Raw genomic sequence first — 25485 nt, forward strand, 5'->3', positions numbered from 1 at the left:
TGGATGGTGGCATTCTGTCTACACAAGCATCGGTACAGAGAATCAGTTTGCTATTAGCAAATATGGGGAAGGGTGGATATGCGCTGTAAATTTACTACTGCCAATATATAGGATGGGTAGTGTGCTCTGGCCACCATCTGACAGATGGGCATAGACTGTGTTTGGTTTGGAAGCAAGGTTCAATCCTGAGTCTGTTATATATAGCCTCTCCACTCACTGAATGAAAACAATCCAGAAAGCAGGTTTTGCTTGAAACCTACAAGGCATTCTCATACCAGTGATTCTGAAACTTTTTCCCTCAAGGACCACTTGAAATTTGCTGAGGGTCTTGGCAGAACACTTAATAATCATTCTGCCTGTTGTGGCAATTGCAGTGCACTGTGCTAAGTGCTATGTGATCTTTAACTATGTTTTTATTGCTTCTTTTATTTCTTATATATTGTGTTTGATTGTACTGCAATTGGAATGTCATAGATTTCAAACTAATGCAATAAACACTATAGATAAGACATAAAAGCAGTAAGTATACATTTCAAAATAAATTGCCTCCCATCTTCAATTACAAATCTACAGACATGCCGTGGACCACCTGAAATAAACTCATGGACTACTGGTGGCCCATAGACCACAGTTTAGGCAATAAACCATTTATATTATCTGTAGCTAGGCTTGGAAGGATCTGTCCATTTCGGTTCTCTCAGTTTCTAGTTTTTCCAGTCTTAAATTCAGTTCTCCACATTTCTGCAGCAATTTTGCAATTTTTATTTTTAAAAAAAATCTCATGGAAATTCTTTAGCGTTTTAGTGCAAACTTTCTAACATGCACATTTTTGTAGGCAGTTTTGACTTATACACATTTTTAAAGCAATTTCTCATCATATAATGCATTTTGTATGTTATTTTCACTCATATATTCATTTTTTTTATGCACGCTTTCCCCTAACGCCTGCGTTTTTGTAAACATTGTTTGGCTGGCGAGCTGCATTGCAAAATTGGAGTAAGTGCCAATTTCAAAGAATGACTATGTTTTGGTTCTTACATTGTTTAGGAAAGAGTGAATTTGATAGTTTCAGCTTGACATGCAAACTGAATCAAATTTCTACCCATCCCTATCTGTAGCCTAGAAGGTCATAATGCATGACTGGAGGGCTTCTGCTATGGATGTCTTGATGGGTCACAACGGAAACAGGGATGGGGTAAATCATTTCCTCTAGTAAAGCATGTGGGTAGCTTCCTGTATAGGCCAGATGTTTTAATTGGGTTTTAAGTTATTTACTTCTGTATTGGAGCTGACTTACGAATTTGTTACTAGCAGTTATGTTTTAGCGTGTTTTACTAAGCCAACAGAAAGCAATTTGTGTAACTGCGCCTCTGTATACAACAGTTTTATTAGGTTGTTTGGTTTTGCCAAAACGTTTTTTTTCTTCAGGAATATATAACACGCCAATCAAGATTCTTTTCAGCTCCTATATAGCACAGTGGAGAGAAGAGCCTGGCTGGGAGTCCAGAGTCTGTGAGTTCAAATCCCCGCTTGTGTCTTCTGGGTGTCAAGAGCCAGCTAATGATCACCCCCACAGTGAGTGGCTCAGGGGTTATGTGCCCTGCCACCTGTGCAGCCGTGGGCAAGCTGCATTGTCCCAAGGAGCCCAGTTGCCCCCCAGCTGGCAGTTGTGGACAAGGAAGGGGCCGGCTTGTGCAGCTGTGGCAAACTGAGAAGGCCCTAGCCAGCTGGGGAGGACTAGCCTCAGAGGGAGGCAATGGTAACCCCCTCTGAATACCGCTTACCACCAAAACCCTATTCATAGGGTAGCTGTAAGTCGGGATTGACTTGAAGGCAGTCCATTTCATTTTTCAGAGACATTAAGGTTTAAATAAGTATATAATTTTGGCCTATATGCAGCAAGAGATAACAATTGATAGCAATGGCATAGCTGAAGAGGACTTTGAGAGAAAGCCATCTGGGAATCTCATACTATAAATGTTTTATGCAATAGTTTTATCTAAATCAGAAGGAATTAAACAACACATTCAAAGCTGAAAATCTTATAATATTTTCAAAAGCCTGGATTTATGAGCAGGGAAACATACTGAGCTGTATTGTTGCCTGGTGGATGGGAATAATATCCCTTGGGTTTCTTTCCCCCAAATGAAGCAATATGCCTTTCAAAGTAAGAGGAACCAAAGTTACTCCTGAGAAGTGCTCTCATTGTATCTTATATATAATTATACAGCCACAAGAGTGGCTGCATACTATAGCCATATAGCCAACGTGGATTTTACACATTCTGCAATGTTAAATTGAAAATACCCCATGCCATTCTGATGCTTCCTATAAGCTCATTTCAAAACAAAACCTTACAAAACCTATATTCCTGCACTCAAAAACGCTTGCTTAACAGCCCTGTAAATTTTCATTGCCATAAACAAAACACACAGAAAGAATTGAGAGTTCAAAGTCTAAAAAGAGAGGGAAAAGAACCAGATCCATTTTGGACTTTTTTCTGTCAGAGTTGTCATAATCTGTTGAAGTTAATTAAAAATCATCCATGTTCACAGAGTACCTGTAATCCTGTTACTGACCTTGCCCCATACTCTGACCTTCATCTTCTGCAGTTTAAAAGTTAAAAAATGCCTGGCTGATTTTTAATTTATTTAATAAATTTTGCATTGAACTGAGTGATAATGTTGGGCATGCTCAGTAAGAACCAACTGTCAGTGTTATTATTATTATTACTTATTATTTATTTATTTATTTATACCCCGCCTTATGGCTTATACAAAAGGCCATATGCTCAGAGGCATGTGTTACCAAATTCTTCCAAGCTACACAGGAAGTGGATTGGACTGCAAAAGACCAAGCCAAATTGTGTTTGCATTTTGACAAATTTGTAGGGCAGTACAATATCTCAGAGAGGAGGTCAGGTGTCCTGTTCCCCTGGTGCATTCCCTATAGCTGCCCAATTTCCCTGCTTTCTAAAGTTTGATAGAAATATCTGTGGGCTATAGGTACGTTCTTAAACCGCAAGTTTTTTTTGCCTATTAGTGAATATTATTCTAAGGCTGTCATCAGGATGTAGTTTGCAATGTAGATGGCAGCCTTCTAAATGCTGCAGGGCCCTGGCAGAGGCAGTGGCAGCAACCAGGTATCCCAGGTGAGCCGTGGAAGAACAGTCATGGCGAGCCGGGGCAGCTCCTCAGCAACTGTCCTGCTCTGCCACTGCTGCTGCCACACACCTCATTGACAATGCTGTTTCAGCCTCAGTGGAAGAGGGTGAGAAACAGGGAAGTGGCAGGAGACCAGGAAGGCTGCTGAGGAGCTGCCTCCACCTGTCCTGAGTGTTCCTGCGCAGCTTGCCTCAGCCTGCTGCCTCTTTCCTCTGCTTTCCTCCTCTTTGCAGGAGAAGGTGTAAAGGGGGGAGGCAGCCATTTGGCAACCTGTAGAGAGGGGGAAGGAGGCAGTTTGGTGATTTGCTGGGGGGGATGCTGAGGCTTGGTGACCTGTAGGTGGGGGAGAAGGAGGAAGATCCTCAAGTACAATCCATACATCAGGAGTGGAGAACCTTTGGCTCCCAGATGTTGCTGAGCTACAACTCCCATCAGCCCTAGCAAGAATCACAAATGGCCAGGGCTTATGGGGGCTGTAATGCAGCAATATTTGAAGAGTCAAAGGTTCCTTACAGCTGCCCATTATTTGGAAACTTACTTCTGAGTACAGATTATCCTTGCAGGCCAAGTTTCAACTGAACATGCCATTTCCTTTTTTGAAACTACAATACTATACACATTTACCTGGAAGTAAATCCCATTATATCCTGTGGGACTTACTTTTGAGTTCAATAGGAGCAAACTGCTGAAAGCCAAAATATCATCATTATCATTTACTTAAATTAGTTATTTAGTAGGTTAGCGAGATGCATGACCACTGGCATGCTCAATGTGGCTTACAAAAAGATTACAACTGCACAAAATAGTTACACAACAATTTAGCACAAAATTATTGCTAACATTTTTCTTTGTTATACCTGAAATATAAAATTTGTTGTTTTTTTAACGGCAAAAATAATCACTGTCATATAGAAGAAAATACTTAAAGCTAACCTGAACAGCTGTAATTTGGTCACTTCCTTGACTGCTATCAGTTTGGCTTTTCAACAGCAGCAGAGAAGAAAAATGGAGGGCAGGATTTTGCCCCTCTACTACTATCAACTGGTGGTCCTGAACACAGGTTAATCTCATTTATACATACATATTTATTATTATTTATACTGAGATATACCTGCTGCATGAAAATATTATTTTTTAAACAGTGGTATTTTTTCAATTTATTGAGTTACATAGCAAATATTATGACTTGGAGGGTGTAAGGCTACAGGCATACTTGTAAGTTACAGAAATAAGCGACTTTCAAAACAAAACAAAACAAAAATCCCTCCTACAGGTTGCATCTGTAACTTGTTTAATAAACAGCCTTGGGACACCATGATTTTCATATTCATACTGCAAAATCGTTCTGCGTCAACGCCTGCGACCTCTATGTATCCCATGAACATTCCTGTGACCTCCAGGTATCCCATGCAGCCCAGTTCGCTGGTTTCTTCTATTCGTGTTTCCACTGCGTTCAAAAAACATAAAATCCTACACAGCAAAAGAAAAATACATTAACTCTGGACTAAAATCCAGAAATGCCTTCATTTATATTTTACAACTGCTAACCCAAAACTATTTACAAAAGACTACTGCAAAAAAAAAAAAATCTAAAGCAAGAATGAGGAACCTGTGGCCCTTCAGATATGTCCAAAAGGGGCTGTCACTGGTGAACCAGCTGCAGCTGGAAACAGGCACTTCTAGCCACTGAGGCCACCTGAGACTCCACTGATAATGTTGGATCCAGGAGCACCCAAAAGCTATGAACCTGTCCCAGGAGAGTGCAACCCCATCCAGAACAGGCTCTCTTTGAGTCCTTGACTCAAAAACCTGGAACACATAATACCTCCTGTCTTTTCAGGATTCACTTTCAATTTATTGGCCCACATCCAGCCCATCACTGCCCCAAGACACCTGTCTAGCACTTCCACCACCTCTCCCAATTCAGACAGAACAGAGACACAGAGCTGAGCATCATCTATGTATTGATAATACTTCACTACAAAACTCCTGAACACTACTCTCAGCAGCTTCATATACATGTTGAATAGCATAGGGGACAAGATGGAACGCTACAGGGCACCCCAAGAAAGCTTCCATGGAGCCAAACAGAAGCCTCCTATAACTACTTTCTGGGAGTGGCCCTGGAGGTAGGAGCAACGGTCAAGGGTATCAAAAGCCATCACGAAGAATGTGTGGGGTTGCACCCCCCCTTTCTCTCTCAACAAATGTCATCAATCAGGGTGACCAAGGCAGTTTCAATGCCATGACCAGCCTGAAGCCAGACTGAAATGGATCCAGTTTATTTAGTCTCTTCCATGCATGCCTGAAGTTGGACCACCATTACCTTCTGAAATACTTCTGGAATACCAAAAAAGGGATATTTGTCACTGGGTAATAGTTATTTAACACTTCTGGGCCCAAGGAGGTCTTCTTAAGGAAAGTACACACCACCGCTTCCTTCAAGGCGGATGGTACTCTACCCTCCTCCAGTAAAGCATTAATCACTCCCTGGACCCACCCAATCAACCCCTTATGGCTAGATCTAAGAAGCCAAGATGGGCAAGGGTCAAGGGAGCAAGTGGTCAGCTGCACTTCTTCATGCAGTTTGTACACATCCTCAGGCTGCAATAATCAAAACTGATCGAGTACAGATGGAACGGACAGAACACTGGATGCCTCCACTAGACTTGCTCTAATAATAATAATAATACTTCTCTGCCTTCTTCCCACAGGATGCTACACCTCTGGATGTTAATGCATTATTTGACCAGTAATAGCACCTGAACAACCTGAGCTCATGTACTGCTCAAGCTACCTCAGCATAAGCAATGAATTGTGCTGCTATCACTAGAGGGAGTTTGTCTGTTGATTACATCCTGTTATACATTCCAACAGATTGGCTGGCAGTTATGATTTGCCATTTTTTCCCTCTTTATTTTCATGAATGCTGATTCTATTTTTTTTTCTATCGGAAAAATTACACAATTATTTCCATAATTCCTAATGCTACTACCATTCTTTCTGTTGATTGTCTGTTTTTTTCCCTATTTAAATGTAAATTAGGGACATAATCACCCATCAACTCTGTATCTTGCCTCAGGCTTCCTGCTGTCCGAAGACTGTCAACAACCTTCCCCTACCCCATAACTATTTTTTTAATTTCATTTTCAGAACTTGATTTGCAGTTTAAAACTGAAAAACCTCTGCAGAGTTAAACCAAGTTAATAGAGCACCTTTCGCAAAATTACGTATTGTAAGCTAAATCAAAATGTGAGTATATATATTTTTAGGAGAAAGTACTTTTACAAGTGATGTTTCAATTTTGTTTTTATATCTGCCAATATATATATTTAATAAAAAGTTATTTGCAATACATTTTCAGCATCTACAGAAGAACTATGACTTCTTCTGACAAAATTTTATATGTATTTCAAACACATTTTTCTCCTTTGCTGATGAAAAGTGAAGTCAGCAACCTTTAGAAAGCCTTCTTCCTTTTCCCCCTTGTGCATATTTCCCTGTATTTACATGTTCAGTGTATTCACTAAAGCTTAGTCCTGAGTAGGGTTGCCAGGCTCAAGGCCTGAGAATGTTTCTGTATCTTTAAGAGAAGAGAAAATTCAGCCAAGTGCAGGTTTTCTTCAAACACGGTAATGGTCCAGCCTCCAAGAGGTCTTTTGTATCTTTAAAAGTTGTACAGGGGGAAGGGAGAATTTCACCTTGTGGTTTTTCCTATTATAGTGTTGCAAGAAAACCTGCACTTGGCTGAATTTTCTCTTCTCTTAAAGATACAGAATCATTCTCAGGCCCTGAGCCTGGCAACGCTGGTCCTGAGTAGGCATTCTTTGGATTTCATCAGGTTTACTCTATGACACAAAAGTATAACTGGCTGTAATTAAGTGTACCTGCAGAATATCCTTAATGTAATAAGCTGAAGCAGACAGTCCATAGCAACTGGGGGCTAACTGGGGGACCCACCCACCCACCCAACATGTAGTGAGCATTCATTCTGCCCTTCTGGGATGTTGTGAGCAAAACACGAAGAGGGAAAGGCATTGAGCAAGTAAATATGTGCCTCCAAGAAAGACAGCATATTCCGATTTTAAAAAGTCATATTCTCAATTTAAAGTCATATTCTCATTTTTTAAAAAAGTTTCAGATTTCTCTTCTTGGCAGCATTAGTCTGCAACAAAGCCATGCCTACTCTGATGTAAGCAACAAAATTGAATGGGGCTTTGTGATGTTCCTGCTTATATTGTAAATATGGTAAGTGCTGGTTATATAGAAGACATATGGTAAATGGAGTGAAAGAGGAGGGGGGAGTACATGAGCAGTAGAATGCTGGATGATTGGCTGAGTGTTTGAATGGCTGGGAGTATAAATGGAAGAATGACAGTTCAATCTGGGTGGTGTTTGACAGGTGAATTGGGTGGTGAATTGTGAGGTGGTGGATTGTAAGGTGAATTGAGGAGGTGGATGGTGTTTGGTGTTGTTGTTGAGAGTGAGTTGGAGGTCTGAGGCAATTAGTAAGAAGTCAAGTACATAACAGAATATAGATGAAACCATAAGCTTGTCAACAAAGTAATTAAGTAATCTTGTTATTTCTTATACTAAATAAATATTTTTTAGTTAAACATAAGCCTGATTCCTTCAGCTGGGAAACACATACCAGGGGGAATAGTAAAGTAACCAAGGCTGAACAGTTTGTATCGAATGGTGGCAGCGGCGGATCGGAGGAAAGTGTATCCAGTCCCACAGAGAAACCCAGGGCTGTATGCTTCAGTGCAAGAGGCTGCAGGGGGGTTTGGGAATTACCTATACCCATAGACACAAGGTATCGAGATAGCCTGGCAGGGACTAAGACACAGTCTAAAGGTTATAAGAGATACAGAGTGTGGGGTAGTAAGGCCTAGCAGGGGGATTTGTTGAAATCTGTGCTAGAGCTGTAAAGGGTAAGAAGAAAACCTGACGTTCCTGTCTGCTGGTAGCCACAAGTGAGAGCTTCACAGGTGGTGCTGGGGAAGGATGTCACAGGCTTACTCCCAGGTAAGTGGTGGCTGCTGATTGCAGTAGGATTATTATAAATAGGTAATATAAATAAACAGTAAAAGGCTGTTTTGGTAACAATTACAGGGATCATGAGAGGTGGTTAAGACAGAAAACAATATGTTTCAGCTTTGAGTGTTAGGGAGGCTGCATTGCAATCTCTATTCTCCAGTCAAAACCATGCAAACTCATACTTAGTCACTGTCACTATTTCCAACAGATTTTTAAAAAAACCCTGCGCCCTCAAATAAGTGATAGAAAACAAATGCATTTAAACAGACAGGTCACGAGATAAATTAACATAAATGTTAATGCACAATTACTGTGAATTAACAACACAAAGAAAAAGATCAAAGCTGGTTCATGGTGATTGTTAACACCTCATTGATACAGTAGTTCACTATAGCAGTTTAAAGAAAAGCTGATTACAAAGACAATATCATAAACTTCGCCACAGATTTTTTTAAAACCCATGCTGATAACAGTTGCAAATGATTCCAAGTAGTCAGATGGGCCAAAAGCAATTCTATAAGAAATCCAATTTAGTGAAAATTCTCTACCATCCCTAGCTATGACTATGCTGCATTTGTGTTCCTTTGATATGGGGCTTGAGCTGTTCTTGCAGCAATTAATCCAAAGCAACCAAAATACAATGACTGAAAGAGTAAAAGTACTTTCTACCATTTGTATTGTTGGAGAAGAAATGTTCTGGACAAAATTTTAGGAACAGTTAACAACTGCAGCTGGGAGAAATAATGGAGACCAGTTCTCTAACATTGTGGAGGGGCTTGAGAATTATGAAGCTTTGCAATTACAGACAGCCTGCATGAAATTCATAAATGCCCTTGTTGCTTGTCCTGAAGATCTCAATTTTAGGATACACTTGAGAAACCAAAGGAACAATCAAAACCCAAGATCTGCCGGGATGAGCAAATTAAGATCTGGCAAATCTTTGGCTCAGCCAGCTGAACCCCAGCTCAACCAGTGCTGTGCCAGCATAAGTCACCAACCCTGTCTCAGCCAGAGATGTGCTGATGTAAATCCCTCATTCCATCTGAGTCAAGGCTGGTGTAAGTCCAAAAGAAGGGGTGTTCCAGGGTCAGGACCAGCCGACGTCCAGTTTGACTTTACCAAATTTCTCCCACATCCCTACTCCTGAACAGGTTTGGATCTAGAAAACGTTATGCTGGCTTAACATAACCAATGGATGCCATCCCTAGTGTAGTGTACCATAAAATCACTCTATTAGTTTAATGGATTGTAAAGTCTGATAAGGCTTACCAGGAGGATGGAAGCTCCAATCACAATTGCTTTCATTTTAATATCCAGGTCCAGTGGGAACTGGATTCCAAAGATGCTAGCATCTGTAGCCGCCTCTCTTGCTAAGCCAGTCCACTGCTTGGAAATTGTTCCAACTGTAGACTTCCCATCCAGTGCCTTCACCTGGTTTTTAATATGAACAGGAGAACATGTTAATGGCAAGAAAATATTTTTCCATTTACTTACATTTATAGAGCACATTCAACAAAACAAAGTGCATAGTACAAGATAAAATACAAAATAATGCACAATGCTAATTAAAATTATTAAATAGTACTAAATATACACGAGTCTAAGTATATCATTATACATAATTTATCAACAGATATATGTCAACTTCAACTTCAGTTAAAAACTATACATTTCAAGGGCAATAAATCCTTTATTCGTTTAAAAGCATCAAATCACTAAGTCACTTCAAGTAGAGCATCAGGCTGAGCAACATCCTGTACATAAAGACACAGGAAGCTGCCTTATACCAATTCAGATACTGGCCCATTTAAGCTCAGCAATGTCTAGATTGACTCTCCACATTTCAGGCAGACCCAGCCCTACCTAGAGATGTCTGGGGATTGCCTCTGCGACCTCTGGACGCAAAGCAAATACTCTTCCACTGAGCTACAACCCTCCCCCTAATACTCTCAGATCCCAGTACAGTATAAAACAAACTCTGCTTCTGAACAAATCTGCCATCTATTTGTCTCCCTTCTCTTACTTTAAGTTGGTTACTTTATGGTGCAATTCTGTATGTAGGAACCACCATCTGTGAGGTTCTAGGATTTGGCAAATGCCCTGCTATGCCGGTAGAAACTGAGATACAATGACAGGCATGACAAACAAAGTGGCAAAACTCCTGTGAGATGTTGGCAGAGAAAGTGAAAGGGGCCAGATAGGGGTGGGATGGGAGTGGCAGAGGGGAGGAGCACACCCACACTAAATCATATGCCCCTTCGATCTACAGCCATGGCCATGCTGGTGCAAGACCTGGTGCAAGGCCCTGCAACACAATAAACTTGCCAAGCTGGATCAAAGCAGAGAGTTGTGCCTAGGGATGTTCGCTCCTGCTCCTATTAGTCAACTCAATGACTCAATAAGGAATGCAGTAAATGTCCAGATACAAGATATCTCAATGTCAAATATCTAGTTGGGAAAACTGTTTTAGGATTAACTTACCTCAAAATGAACATCCTCAAAACAGCGGCATGGCACACATGGGCCAGCCATTCTAAGTACATCTTCTCTGGCCTCATTTTGGATAACAAATTTAGGCAGACAGGGATGCCACTTCTGCTTAACGTAACCAATGACTGTGCCTAGTGGGGCTTGAACTTCAAGCTTTGAGAAAAATACAGCACAATTAGAACAAAGGCCAAACTTGTGTCTTGTGCAGATGCACTCAAATAAGAATTTGTGTGTTTACAATCAAAGTCGGAGCATACAAAGAATGAAAATACATGCAAAGGTGGGGAGGATTAATGGAAGATATAGTGTGTCCTGAAACACACAATGTTTTTTAGCTCAAAATATTTTCTTGGGGGGAAAAGTGTACATTTGCATAAATGAATATATGCAGGGACTCTAAATCAGTGGTTCCCAAACTTTTCTTCCCATGGACCACTTGAAAATTGCTGAAGGTCTTGGCAGACCACTTAATGTTTTTTTTTCTGCCTGTTATAACAAGTGTAATGTGCTGTGCTAGTTGCTGTATGATTTTTAATTGTAGTTTTTACAGACATGCCTCGGACCACTTGGATGAAGCTTGTGGATCACTGTTATTTCATGGATCACAGTTTGGGAATCCCTGCTCTAAATGTCTGAAATGGAACAGGTATCCTTGCCAATGGTAGACAATGATCCACTTAAAACTGCCAGTGTGGCCTCAGAAAACAAAAGCTCCTACCCCTACTAAAACAAATTGGAAGAGTAAGTATAGTTAGACATGATGGGAACCATATGAGCAAAGACTCAAACAGTTGTATCTGATGAAGTTGCCCCACTAGCACAAGGACTTTGCCTGCCAACAGGACTTCCTGTCCCTCTCCATTCCCTGCACTTCACCGGCAAAAATCTGCTTTGGAGGATTGGGGGAAAACCCTCAACGAATTTGGGGTGGGTATGCCAGGAGAGGAAGTCCTGTGGCATACACAGGTCCTTGAGCTCACAGGATGATTTTGTTGGATACAAGCCAAATAAAAATTGGAGGCCAACCAACATCTGCAAAGATGCATAAGGAGGGATCTCCAAAGGCTATCATCTTGATAGTCAGGAAAAACTAATTAAACATAGGCACAAGGAGATGCACATGGTTTACCTCTTGCAAGCCGCAAGCACAAGGACAGCAGCAACAGGAACACTGGAAATCTCTCGACAGTTGCATGACTGGCTGGCTTGCACTGTCAAAGAGCTTTATAGTGAAGGACCGCAATGGCCCATAACAATTCAGGGTGAAATCGTCGTTTTCCTCAGCTGCAAAGTACACCATCTGCCCCATAGAGTTTTTTATTTCATATCTGTTGCAAGTTTCAAAGCCACTTATCACTGGAAAGGAAGCAACATCAATAAAAGTGATTCAAGGGCCTGTTATGATTGTTAAGAACAAAAATAAGAGCCATCAACTTCAGCCTCAATTGCAGCCCTAATGCCTTATAAGATCATTCAGCCCCTTATCTTCCAGCTTGTGAAGTATTAACATATGAAGAAATGTAGCCGTTACATTGACTTGTTGCCTGTATCGTAGTGAAGGTCTAACCACATGAAACCAGGTGCAGAGGGACCTTGTTAAAGACTGCAGCATGTGAGGAGGTACAAACCTTCCTCCCCGTTGCAATATCCATGAAATCCACACACCCCCATGTCATGGAGAAAACAATCCTATTGGTGCTTTCCCCTAGTGTTAAATGCCACAGGGTGAGGCATGTTTTCAAAGAGATCATCTGTGACTAGGGAAAGGATTAACCCCCCCCCCATGTGCTGTAATCTTGATAGCAACACTGGTACCTGATTTTTAAAATACACAGTGTGATTTGCTTATCATGTTATTATTATGTATAGTAATGCTCCCAGACGTGAAAATGATCTTAAGAACATAAGAACATAAGAAGAGCCTGCTGGATCAGGCCAGTGGCCCATCTAGTCCAGCATCCTGTTCTTACAGTGGCCAACCAGGTGCCTGGGGGAAGCCCGCAAGCAGGACCCGAGTGCAAGAACACTCTCCCCTCCTGAGGCTTCCGGCAACTGGTTTTCAGAAGCATGCTGCCTCTGACTAGGGTGGCAGAGCACAGCCATCATGGCTAGTAGCCATTGATAGCCCTGTCCTCCATGAATTTGTCTAATCTTCTTTTAAAGCCATCCAAGCTGGTGGCCATTACTGCATCTTGTCCCAATAAGAAAAGAATCACTAGGACTCGTTTTTGCAAAATACTTTTTTTTTTTTACCTACAGTTCAGCGGGCGAATTGGTTACCTTTTACTAGCATGCTGCTGTTTCACCCCACCCCATTTTTGATGCTGTGTTCAGTTTATTTTATTCTGCTGTTATTTATCACATGCCGCCTTAAGTTAATGCATAGCTTTAATACATAAATATGCATTAATCTACCACATATAAGGAATACCTTGGATTTAAAAAACACAGCCACAAATTTGAAAATCACTCTGAATGCTGAATAATGGTTTAAGTAAGAGAACAAGATACATACTTTCCATGAGCTCAATCTGCTCTTGAATTGATACATGATCAAGCTGTTGCAATGGTAAAAGACAAAACAGAAAGCATAAATGATAAAACGGAAATGCATTACAAATGCATTACATAAATGCAATTATTTAATGTGCTATACAATAGCTAAACATATTTTCACAATTTACATGAAATTGACTGCTCTATCATTTTAATATATATTTTAAATGGATTTCATATGCAGATACCATAACAAAATGTAACTCAAAACAGTGGCGTCACTAGCGGGAGTGCGGGGGGGGGGTGCAGACCTCCGGTGTGCGCCCTCCCAGGGGCATGGATGAGGTGGCTGGGCTTGCATGCACACGCACATGCGCATGCACTCGAGGCCAGCCACCCCGTCCATGCCCCTGGGAGGGCGCGCGCCGGAGGGGCACCCAGCTGGAGAAGGCCTGGGAATGCTGGCGCGCCTCCCTCGTCCCGCCGACGCTGCTCCCGGTCTTGCCTGCCCGCCCGCCTCCGAGGAGGAGTTGGAGCAGCCTTGCCAGGCAACAGCACGGGGTGGCTCTGGGTGTCACCCCCCTCTTGGTGACACCCGGGTGCGGGCCGCACCCTCCGCACCCTGGTAGTGATGCCCCTGACTCAAAACTCTAATCATTTTTTCCTTTAAGAAAAGAAATTGTGAGCTTTCGCATTATACTTTTTCTTCCAAAAATGGGGATGGGGTGAGTGGGGGAAGGAGGCCAACATAGCAAATATCTTGGGAGTATTACTATTTGCATTCATTAAATATATCTGTAATAGTAAGCTTTCCTATTCAACTCTCTTCTTCATTAGATTTGTTAGAAGCTAGTTACCCAAAGGTCTCCCAGCAACTTATAATACTGGTTGTTGTTTTTCTCTATATCTTTAAGTTAAGAAATATGAAGCAAAGGGTTATATACACCTTACTTACTGGACGGTATATTCTATGAACTCTTCTAGTTTTTATGGTTATCGTTGCATTTGAAAAATGAAATATAAAAAGTAAAAATACACAGATAAATACATTACACCCAGGGGTGTCACTAGGGTGGTGCAGCAGGTGCGGGCCGCACCGGGTCACACCCCCAGATGGGGGTGACACCCAGAGCTGCCCCTCCCCAGGCACCGCCTAGGCACCAACGAGAGTCTTCGCATGGCACGCCGGCTGCCTTCCTCGGCTGTTAGAAGGTGGAAGCGGCGGCAGACAATGAGGTGGCGGCACGCTCCCAGGCCCTGTCATTCGGTTGCGTGATCCTAGAGGCTGCACACATGATTACTCAGAGTCTGAGAGAGAAGGCGCTGTGGGCCACACCGGGTGACACCAACCCTAGTGACGCCACTGATTACACCACTAAATAAAAAGTGTCACATTCTGACACAACTATACACATGCATAAAAAACAATCAGCAGTAGCAGCCATTGAGGTAGTGCGGGTGAGGCACCACTGTTCTCCCAATTTCCAAATGTGTCATGCCTCCCTCGGAGGAGAATGGGAAACTTCAGACCCCGGGGAAGGGATCAGTTGAGAGACAACTCGAGACATTTCACCTCAGACTCAACGGAGGGGACCAGGAGAGAGGCAGCTCAAGATGCTTCACTCTCAGACAAGAAGCAGGACTCTGCTGGAGCCCTCCTGTTAGAGTCAGAGAGAGACCAGGAAGCTACACTGAGCCCAGCAGCGAGGAAACACCAATGGGTGTTGGAACAACAGAGGCAGTTGGCCCGTGTAAGAACCACAAGCTCTCGAAAGAGGGCAGTCTGATCACAAACATCTCTCCTCAGATGCTGAGTTTAAAAGGCTGTGAGTGGCTTGGGGCTCTTGCTGGAAACAACGTTGACTTTCTGTGTCTCCTCATAGCCAGCCTGGCTTGTGATCCTGTGTCTTCGATCCTGCCCTGCTTAATTGGATCTCTGGTACCTTGACTTTGGACTCCCAAAGGACTCATCTGTTCTCCACTCCCTCGGCTCTTCCCACCCAGTATTTACACTGACTGTAGTTGTCGGCCTCTTTGCCTCAACTCAAGCCTGACAGATTTAAGGCCTGGCTGCTGGCTGTTATCTGATAATTACTTTACTGCAGCCATTAACTATTTCACCCAGTCGGCAGAGACTGACAGGGAGCTTGGTGTGGTAGTAGTGTGTGGATTAGCTCTGCTGCACTGCGCTTCTTGCTAATCTTCCTCTCCGTCAGCTGCAGTGACCCACCACATTTGGAAACCGGGAGAGCCACGGTGCCCTGCTGCCTCAACAACCACTCCAGCTGCTGATTGTTTTTCATGTATCCTACTGAACACTTGGCATCCTTGGACGACGACCAGCGCTCCCTCAGAACACCACCTTTGTGCATGTGGGGTTTCTGTGAACATTCCATCGCAGCCACTTGCACTGCTAAAGAGGTAAAATTAAAAGTGAAGAGTGGATTACCTCTTTAGCATATGGTGAAACTTCCAAGAAATATCTGGCTCTTCAGCTTTTGTTCCTACTGTGCTTTTTTGCTTATGGAGGGGCATTAATTCTTCTGTTACTTACTTATATGCTTTCTCAGGGGTCCACAAATTGCAGCTGGGCTTGGTAACCCAATGATTATTTCTACAGGCGGGCCCCGCTTATACAGCAGGTTCCGTTCCGGACCCCTGCCGTAAAGTGGTAATCGCCGTAAAGCGCAACCCCATTGAGTATGATGGGGCGCATCGCACGAAAATGCCCCCAAAATGCCCCAAAAGCGCAACATTGGGGAATGAAAGTTGCCGCATTAGCGGAACGCCGGTAAGCAAAGCGCCGGTAAGTGAGGCCCTACTGTACTAGCTAGCAGGAATGTATTGAGAGTGCCTCAGCACCTATCAGTGCCGGCCTGTCTCTTTCCACTGAGCCACTGTAGCCCTGTCTTTCAAGGAAAGAGAAGGGGCTTAGATGATACATGGAAAGGTTGGGGAAGGGCCGTAGCTCAGTGGCAGACAATCTGCCTTGCATGCAAAAGGTCCCAGGTTCAATCCTGGCATCTCCAGGTTGGGCTGGGAGGGATTTCCTGCTTGAAAGCCCAGAGACAGCCACGGTCAGTCAGTGCAGACCAGCCTTTCCCAACCGGTGTGCCTCCAGATGTTGTTGGACCACAACTCCCATCTTTCCTGACCATTGGCAATGCTGGCTGAGGCTGATGGGAGTTGTGGTCCAACAACATCTGGAGGCACACTAGTTGGGAAAGGCTGGTGTAAACCAACGGTCTGGCTCAGTCTAAGGCAGCTTCATCAGTTCCTTCCCAAGGGGCCTAAGTCCCTGTACTTTTCATTTAAAAATTAAACACTGCCCCCACTTCCCTTATTTATTTAGATTTCTTACCCGGCCTTTATTGTAAGATCTCAGGTTGGGTTGTCACAGAATCGTGGAGTTGGAAGGGGCCTATAAGGCCATCGAGTCCAACCCCCTACGTAGTGCAGGAATCCAAATCAAAGCATACATATACAGTTATAAAAACAAGTAAAATAATGACAACTATAAAATAAGAGAAGTATTGAAAGTGTAGTGTACACATTCAGAGGAAAATCTTCAAACTGTCCTAAATGTCTTTGCAGAAGCATATGAAAAGCTTGGCCTCTCGCTTAACATTGAAAAAACCAAAGTGCTTCATCAGCAAGTGCGAACCAATCCCCCTGTAGCACCATCAATCCAGCTTAATGGTGCAACGCTGGAGAATGTCAATCACTTTTCTTATCTTGGCAGCCATCTCTCTGTAAAAGCTGACATCGACGCTGAAATTCAGCATCGTCTGAGCTCTGTGAATGCCGCATTGTCCCGAATGAAGAGTAGAGCGTTCAAGGATTGGGATATTCGCAGGGAAACCAAAATGCTTATTTACAAAGCCATTGTACTACCGACCCTACTGTATGCCTGTGAAACATGGACCATCTATAAACGCCACTCCCAACTGCTTGAAAGATTCCACCGATGCTGCCTCCGGAAAATTCTGCAAATTACTTGGGAAGATAGGCAGACTAATGTTAGCGTATTAGAAGAAGCAAAGACCAGCAGTGTTGAAACAATGATCCTCCAACATCAACTTCGCTGGACCAGCCATGTTGTCAAATGCCTGATCACCGTCTTCCAAAGCAGCTACTTTACTCCCAACTTAAGGATGGAAAATGGAATATCGATGGACAGCAAAAGAGGTTTAAAGATGTTCTCAAAGCTAATCTAAAAAAAATGTAACATAAGCATCAAGAACTGGGAAGCCTTGGCCCATGAGCATCCCAACTGGAGGTCAGCCATTATCAAAGGTGCTATGGACTTTGAAGAAGAATGAGTACAGGGCGAAAGGGACAAACAAGCTAAGCGGAAGGCACGTCAAGCAAATCCTCATCGTGACCATCTTCCATCTGGAAACCTATGTCCTCACTGTGGAAGGCTGTGTGGATCCAGAATTGGCCTCCACAGTCACTTACGGACCCACTGTTAAAGACCTTATTCTGGAAGACAATCTTACTCGGCCACGAGTGATCGCCAATGAATGAATGACACAAGTCAAAGAACATTGTTTCCATCTCCTCTCACCCCCCTGCCCCACAAAAAATCCGTTTTGGTTTCTGCAACTCTTCATACTTTCATACAATCATACTTTCTTCCCACAACTCTGCCCTTACTTTAGGCTGTGTACACACCTACATTTAAAGCACATTTCCCGCATACTCACAGCCAGAATTCTGGGAAGTGTAGTTTGTTAAGACTGCTTGGAATTGCAGTGCTGAGAGAAAAACTACAGTTCCAAGGATTCCTGTGGCAGTGAGCATGCACGCAGCTGTAGCTAAGTGCAGTTTTTTTTAACACATATACCACCCAGTTACACAGAGCTTCATTTGTTCCAGCAGGAGTCTATTTTCAATCCAGAGGTAGAAAAGAACAGCAACAGCCACAATCTTTCTCTGAAGCTGGTGCAAAAGTTCTGTTTTCTCTTTCCTCAAAGATAAGTGGGGCGGGCCAGAGGTCAGCCCTGGAGGCAGTTCTTCATTTGCATCTGCGAGTGGGTTCTGCTGCCGAAAGCAACTCTGGGGCAATGAAAAGGAATCTACTGAGGTGGAGAGGCAGGAAAGAGTAGCAAAAGAGGGCATGCAGGGAAGCAGGCAAGAAAAAGGAATTTGGAAAGGGTGCAGCTAGCTTCAACTCATTGAGGGCTAGCCTTCCCTTCAGGCAAAGCAAGGCAGCTGCTTTGGGGCATCATGAACAAGCCACAAATGGTTAGTTATTTATCATTTACTGTATTTTAACTGTCAGGGAGGATAAGAAGCACTTATGGAACTTTCTGCTTTCAGTGCCAGAAATAACTCGGATGCCTTTGGGTACTACATTATTTATTTATCTGAAATGTTTATTTCTTGTATGTCCTACTGGCAAGAAGGGTGGGATACAAATTTAATAAATAATAATAAACCATACACCTGAAGACAGTCTCCAAGCGGTTTACAAAATAACAAATAAAATATCTATATATATAACAAACAATAAAACTGACAAACTACAATATAATACAATGCAAAATATAGTATTAAGCAAAATTACAATACAGCACAATAAAACAATGAACCCCCCCCCAAAAATAACACCATATTTTAAAACATCTTTACAGTGTGTACAGCACACCCGCACGCACACACGCACGCACACACACACGCACACATACTTTTTACCATATCTGGGACCTAAAATGGCTTCCAAAAGAAAGCACACAATATACAAAATGTAAAACATAAACATGAGAAACTAAAACACCAGAACAGCAGTAATGGTGCAAAGGCCTCTTGAAATAAAACAGTTTTAACTGAAACTTAGTGGGGATGGTGCTTGCCTGACTCCTAATGGGAGGGAGTTCCATAGATTTGGGCCTGCTACACTGAAGGCACTATGCACCTTCATAGGGGGAGCAGGCACCATTCACTGCTTATCCTAAGGCAGCAAAATATCTTGGGCCAGCCCTGCATTCAGAGGATGGCAAGGAATGAGGGAAGGGAGATGGTAGACAGCTATCTACCTACTCACATGAGGACAATGTGCTTTTGAAAGTTGGGGGTGTTTCTTCTTGTTTTTAAAGAGGAGGGAATAACTGCTTCTTGTTGTATATGGCTTTCCAATTATGTTTCACAGCATTAAGCTAATGCCCACCACGGCAACTGTGGTGACCATATCTGGGGACTCCTGGGCTTGGTTACTGACAATGATGGGGAAAAAATGGAAATAAGGAGGAGGTACCTGGCTTAAATATTCTAGTCCCGGAGGGCATTTGGGAATTGCAGGTGGTGCTGGCATCCAAATTACAGGTGCAGGTGCATTAGGCTGACTTTGAAGTGGGAATGCTCCGTAAGCTGCAGGCTGACCTAGGAAATTTGAGGAAAGTTACCCAGGAGAGTTTTGGAAAGACCAAAAACTAATAAACAGTACCATTAATAATTCTTTTAATCGCTAGACCAGTGGTTTCCAAACTTTTTTTCGCCCCATGGACCACTTGAAAATTGGTGAGGGTTTGGGGGGACTACTTAATAATGATTTTCTGCCTGTTGCAGCAATTGTAACAAGCAGTGCTAGATATATGGTTTTTAATTGTATTTTTATTCCATAAATTCAAATTGCAATACAATACAATAAAATATAAGAAAGAAAAGAAACTATATAATTAAAATAAAAATGAATATTTAATGCGATTGATCTGCTGTTCTCTGTCTTCAGCCACAAATCCACAGACATGCTGCAGACAACTTGGATGAAACTAGTCCATTGACCACAGTTTGGAAACCCCTACTCTAGACTTTTTGAAGACACTAAGGCTGAAATCCTAACCCCACTTACTTGGGAGTAAGCCCCAGTGAGTTTAACAGGACTTACTTCTGAGTAAACATGGTTAGGATTGCACTGTAAAACAGTAGTAACTAAATGAGCAGCTTCAGCGGGATTCATAATTGTATCATATGTTTCCTCATATGTTTTTTCAGGACGGACATCATTTGTTCACTGAGTCTTTATAGAGAATCCAGACAATGTTGTTTCCAATGCAGTCAATCTCTGGGTATGGGTGTGAAGGATATACCGCCTTTCTCATCCCACTGGCATGCTCCCAAACCAGGGAGAAAATTATGCCAGCCCAGGAACATTTATTTCCATCCCACTGTTCCCAATGCGAAGGAAAACAACAATAACAATGACAAAAAACCATCAGTTTTTGCAAGAGACCAGCAGGCCATTCAATAAGGTAGAAGAATCACCTTCAGTGTCCACACTCCCCATGCCTTAAGACGGCAGCCTTACTGTTTTATATTAGATTATGGATTGGTTTTATTGTTGCAAGTCACTTTGGATAATTCCACAGATATGACTCATAAATATTAAATATAACATAGAATTTAATTTGGCATTGTATATTCAAGTTTGCAAAAAAAAATCTGCAAGGTTTTTTTGAAAATAAAAATAAAAACTGCTGCATCGCAGGAAAAAGAAAGTCTATCAAATTAAAGCATTCACAGACCTTTCATTTTATCAAAGGGCTGAAAGATCCACTAAGGAGTGCCAGGAATATTTACCATACACACAGCAACTTAAAAAGAAACATCAACATACTGAACTCCATTGTGCAAGAGGTTTCCACAACCTCCTTGTTGGAGGATGTGATGAAGGCATTCAAGGGACACAGGGATGAGGTGCTCTCCAGTTTCAATTCAAAACTAGTTCAGAACATAATTTCATTTCATTTTATCATAATACTGTGCGCTTCTGAAAAACTATTGTGACTTCAGGATGAATTTTCTGCTAATGGAGACATTGACTGCATATGCATGTCATGATAAACCATGACTTACCAAACACAAGTGAAATTGTACCCATTTCTTTGATCCCCACTTTTCCCAGCTCGCACTGGGAGGAAGCAAACCATGATCTGCAAGCCAAGAACAAACCTTCGCTACAGACTGTGCTTTGTTGGGACTGAAACATACCATGATCCCTGGTTCAAACATAATGCTAAACTAAAGTTCATAGTCAGTTTCCTCCCAGTTGGCATGCTTTCCTTATGCACAGTAAGGTATGTGCAAAACTTACCTGGAACAAAGTATCCATAAAGCTAATTTTAAAAGCATATCTGATGAAAGACTTATAGTTTCACTTAGTAGCAGACAAAAACATGGGTAATCTTACCACAAGAAAAAAGAAGAAAACCAATGAATCTGCTAAACAGGAGAAGCCAGAACAATTGGGAAGCAGACAAAAGGCTATAGAAAAATGCATTGGGAAGGATAAAGCATAAGTCCTTTAGATAATCATAAACATGGTGTCAAAGACAATGATCCACAAATCAGACACCATACATTTCCTGCTTTAGGAGACAGAGTTATTAGACTGCTAATTTGCAAGCTTATTATGAAAGGCCTATGACAGGGACAGTAATGCCATCTTCTGCCACCACCAGAAACACATCAAGAATGTATTTATTCTTCTCATGGTTGAAAATTGGGGGTTGAAGCCATGTGCTCCAATGTACACTTGACTCAACAAGGGATGCTGTCACCCTACCCCAACTTGTCCACCCACATCAGTCAGTCCTTTGTGTTGCACAGGTCAGCTGCTGAGCCAGTATATGGCATCCAATCTGTATTCTGACAGAAGAGATTCCTGCTTTTGTAGCATGAATTTAAGTCTTGCTCTTACAGCACATGTAAACTTCAGCACCCTCTTACATCAGACTAGAAATCAGAGCAGAAGCAGAGAAGCATTCATGCAAGCAAAACTTTCACAAATGAGAATGCATATTCCAAGCTCAAAATCCAAGCACAAAAGCAGATCTCTCACACATACACAAGTCAAATTTTTACTCACGTTGCATTTCCATGGTTTTGCATACAATCTTTTCTGTGGGGAAAATAAGACACTCCTTTTACAGTGTGATCATATTTTTTTCCACTTCTGGTTTCAGGTTTTTCAGTTTGTTCTTTGGGATGACCGACACAAACAAGTGCAACATTTGACCAGCTGTTACATAAAGATAACACTGTCCATGTTTGCTTTCAAGGGACCCTTGTGGAGTTGTGAAGTACAAGCTACAGATGCTATAATCCTAAACACATCTAATACAAAGGAAGTCCCACTGAACTCTAAATAATTATGTACAGGATTGCATACAAATTATCTGGACAAAACAGCAGGCAGAATTCAATTTTTAATTTGGTTTTCTTGCCTCCAAACCCTAGATTTCCATAGATAATCCACGGCCTGTTCCAATTTTTGTTCAGTTCCATTTGCACTGTTTTCTTCTCAATGTTGTCAACTGCCTACTTCCTTTAAAAGCCTGCATATTATCATACATGCATCTTTAAGTTGTAGTCACACTACATCAGGGTTTTTCTAATCTTACAAAAGCTCACATGGTACTTATCACAATATTGGAAAGTCAGAAAGTGCTTTAGAACTCTTACAGCACAATAGAAATTTATTTTGCATCTGTACAACCACTGTTTGCAGTATTATAGTATGAGTCCACTTGGAGGGGCTCTGTTATCTGACATGTATGCAGGATGTCTTGTGTCTAGAGCAGGAATGGGCAATCATTGGCCCTCCAGCTGTTGATGGACTCCAACTCTCATCATCCCTGATTATCGGCCATGTTGGCTGCCGCTGATGGGAGTCGGGAGTCCAATAGCAGGTTCCCCATCCCACCCTGGTGAAATCCTGCTGCAGCCCTGTGTTACGAGGCCCTGCTAGTGAGGTATGTAGGGCTCCGATAAGTAATAAACCAATTCACTTACCACCACTTTTGTTGAATCTGAATCTAGTTAATCAGTCCAACAGCCAATAGAAATACTATTCAATTTCTCATAGCCCTTGGAAGAGTAGGGGATGGTAAGAGTTAACATTAGGGAGATGGTACTTGAGAATGAATTTCCTTACTTGCTTGATTAATTGCTTTGTGTTGAAGGATCATTTGCTAGATTTGCTGGTGTGGAAACACAGGGCAGGTGTACTGCACTGAGGAGAGAAAGTGGTATGTCCAATCGATGGCATTTTGTCTTCTATAAATAGCAGCACATGTGGTGGGGCAAAGCCACCCTATCAAGACCAGTGTCACCGATGCTGATCTGGAAAAGGGTGGGGCGGGGCGGTGATGAGGCCAGGGCCATGTGGTTGCACCAGGAGGAACACCCATTTGGCAGTGGCAGCCCCACTTGTGCAACCACGTGATCCTGACTTCGCCTATTGGGGTAAGTGGCAGCAATGCTGGGATTGGGTGGCAGCTCTGCCCCACCACACACGCTGCTATTGTTTGATATTCTAGTATTACATTAGTACTAGTCCATTAGTCATAGTTTATATACTGCACGTTTCACAGATTTATGCTCAACACTCAAAAATAACAGTATCAATGCATAATATAACAACCATAACACGTAATTAAAATTATAACATCTTTATAGGAGTAACAATTCAAGTAACAATTGATTTAAAATATATCACAGAAAATTAAGTGAGCATAACGGTTACCACCAGGCCAATTTATATCCCAAAGTAGTCCTAAAGCTAACAACAGGAGTTAACAAGCATCGCCCACCCTCATTTTTATACCTAGATTCAAAGCCCAGAAGCCTCCTCAGAGTTCCTTTATCAACATCTCCCTTAGAAAGACCTAGGACCATAGGAAGCTAGTCCAAGTAGCTTTCTTACATAGTTTTTGTCCATTTGGGGCAGGCTTGCACAATGATACATTGCCCCAAAAGTCTTCAGTTGTGATGCTGCAGTTGTAAGAACCAGGGCCAGATTGTCTATTTTAGAACGGAGCGCATGTTTTCTGGAACTGAGCATTTCCCTAAAAGCAGACTAGCAGTGCAATTCTAAGTGTGTCTCCTTAGAAGTAAGCCCCCATTGACTTCATTGGAGCTGTCTTCCAAGGAAGTGTAGACAAGCTTGCCCACTCGTGTGGGTGTGCACATGAACTGGATTCTTTCCTTGAAAAAACGCCCCACGGAATATTGCCAGTGGGATGTTGCCAAGAGCCAGAAAGACTTTGCCAAGAGTATTGTCAAGAAAATGTATGTTTAAGATGGAATCTTTCTTTATCCTATTACAGTTCCACATTCCAGGAGGTAATTTCCCTTCCCAGGAGAGTTCTGACCCAGTCCATTTCCTTTGACTTTCCCCCTCCATTGTTTTGCTTTAATTACTCTAATGTACATATTGCATGGCAACACAGCAATTGTTCCCCCTCAAAACAATCCCAGGTTGAAGGCAATTGCCCCTATTTTACAGACTGGGCCCTAGTCTCTGGGGAAGCACTCTCCTTGTCATTGGAGGCTACCATTTCTGTTTACTTTAATAAGATGCAGTTTGTTGGTGGAAAAGCAGACCAGATTAACATAAGGACACCATCTCCCACATGGACCTGTCCAGTTATGGAGCTCTTTGCTGGGGCCCTTCTTCAGGATCCTTTGCCTTCAAACATTAGATGGGTGGGGATCTCTTCAGTGGTGGTGTCTTGATTTGGGAAATCACCTGGCACTGAGGGTGCTTCCAGACAGCAGCATTATCTCACAAATGAGTTGTTGAAATCCAGTATTTCTGTGTGCACAATGGACATGCAAATGTCCACACACTACTTGTGTCCCCCCCATATTCATCGCTTTTCTGCTGCTTGCCATCTGCGCCAGCAGGCAGTGCTTTGCAGAATGTATCCGAGTGGTGTACATTTTGCCCTTTCCCTAATCACTTCTCCCCCACCCATGCTGGTCATTCGGGCATGCTCAGTACCTGCACACACATACCTTTTTTTAAAACAGAAAAATTATTGTCAGGAAGGGCAAAAGAGCACAAAAGCAAATGTTCCCAGCTTCAGCTATCATGTTTCACAATGCACAAAATCGAGGTTTTTGCTTTCTGGGGAGTGGGAGAACAAAACCTATTTCCATTTATTTTTTAAAAAATATTTTAATATGGACATCTTTATTTATTTATTTTTATTTATTCTTGGATTTATTAGTCGCCCATCTGGCTGGTTACCCAGCCACTCTGGGCGACGTACAAAACAGAATAATACATTGAACATTAGGCATACATTAAGCATTAAAATTATTAAAACATACAGTAAAAGTTCAACCAATCCCAAAAGCCTGCCTGAAGAGCCAGGTCTTTAAAATCCGGCGGAAGCTCATCATAGAGGGGGCATGTCGGAGATCATTTGGGAGGGAGTTCCATAGGGTGGGGGCCACAATTGAAAAAGCCCTCTCTCTGGTACTCACCAGCCTAGCTGATTTAACC

At 42.4% G+C, this 25485-nt stretch overlaps 1 protein-coding gene across 7 annotated transcripts in view; it reads right to left on the minus strand.

Moving 5' to 3' along the window:
* Positions 1-3862: 3862 nt before the first annotated feature.
* Positions 3863-25485, minus strand: part of LOC133389389 (phospholipid scramblase 1-like) — a 30569-nt gene continuing 8946 nt past the window's right edge. For 2 of the 7 annotated variants that reach the window (XM_061636954.1, XM_061636955.1), the window contains exons 2-8: positions 22060-22092; positions 19450-19574; positions 13210-13252; positions 11824-12050; positions 10686-10847; positions 9474-9635; positions 3863-4634 (exon numbers count right to left, since the gene is read on the minus strand). In XM_061636954.1, coding sequence (XP_061492938.1) covers positions 4515-4634; positions 9474-9635; positions 10686-10847; positions 11824-12050; positions 13210-13252; positions 19450-19574; positions 22060-22072 — 852 coding nt within the window. In that variant the 5' untranslated portion in view covers positions 22073-22092 and the 3' untranslated portion in view covers positions 3863-4514. Of the gene's footprint in view, positions 4635-9473; positions 9636-10685; positions 10848-11823; positions 12051-13209; positions 13253-19449; positions 19575-21047; positions 21103-22059; positions 22093-25485 lie in introns of those variants that run through there. The other 5 variants (XM_061636960.1, XM_061636958.1, XM_061636956.1 and 2 more) reach the window with 3 other exon arrangements.

The sequence above is a fragment of the Rhineura floridana genome, chromosome 7 (assembly GCF_030035675.1).
Source record: "Rhineura floridana isolate rRhiFlo1 chromosome 7, rRhiFlo1.hap2, whole genome shotgun sequence".
Classification (NCBI taxonomy): domain Eukaryota; kingdom Metazoa; phylum Chordata; class Lepidosauria; order Squamata; family Rhineuridae; genus Rhineura; species Rhineura floridana.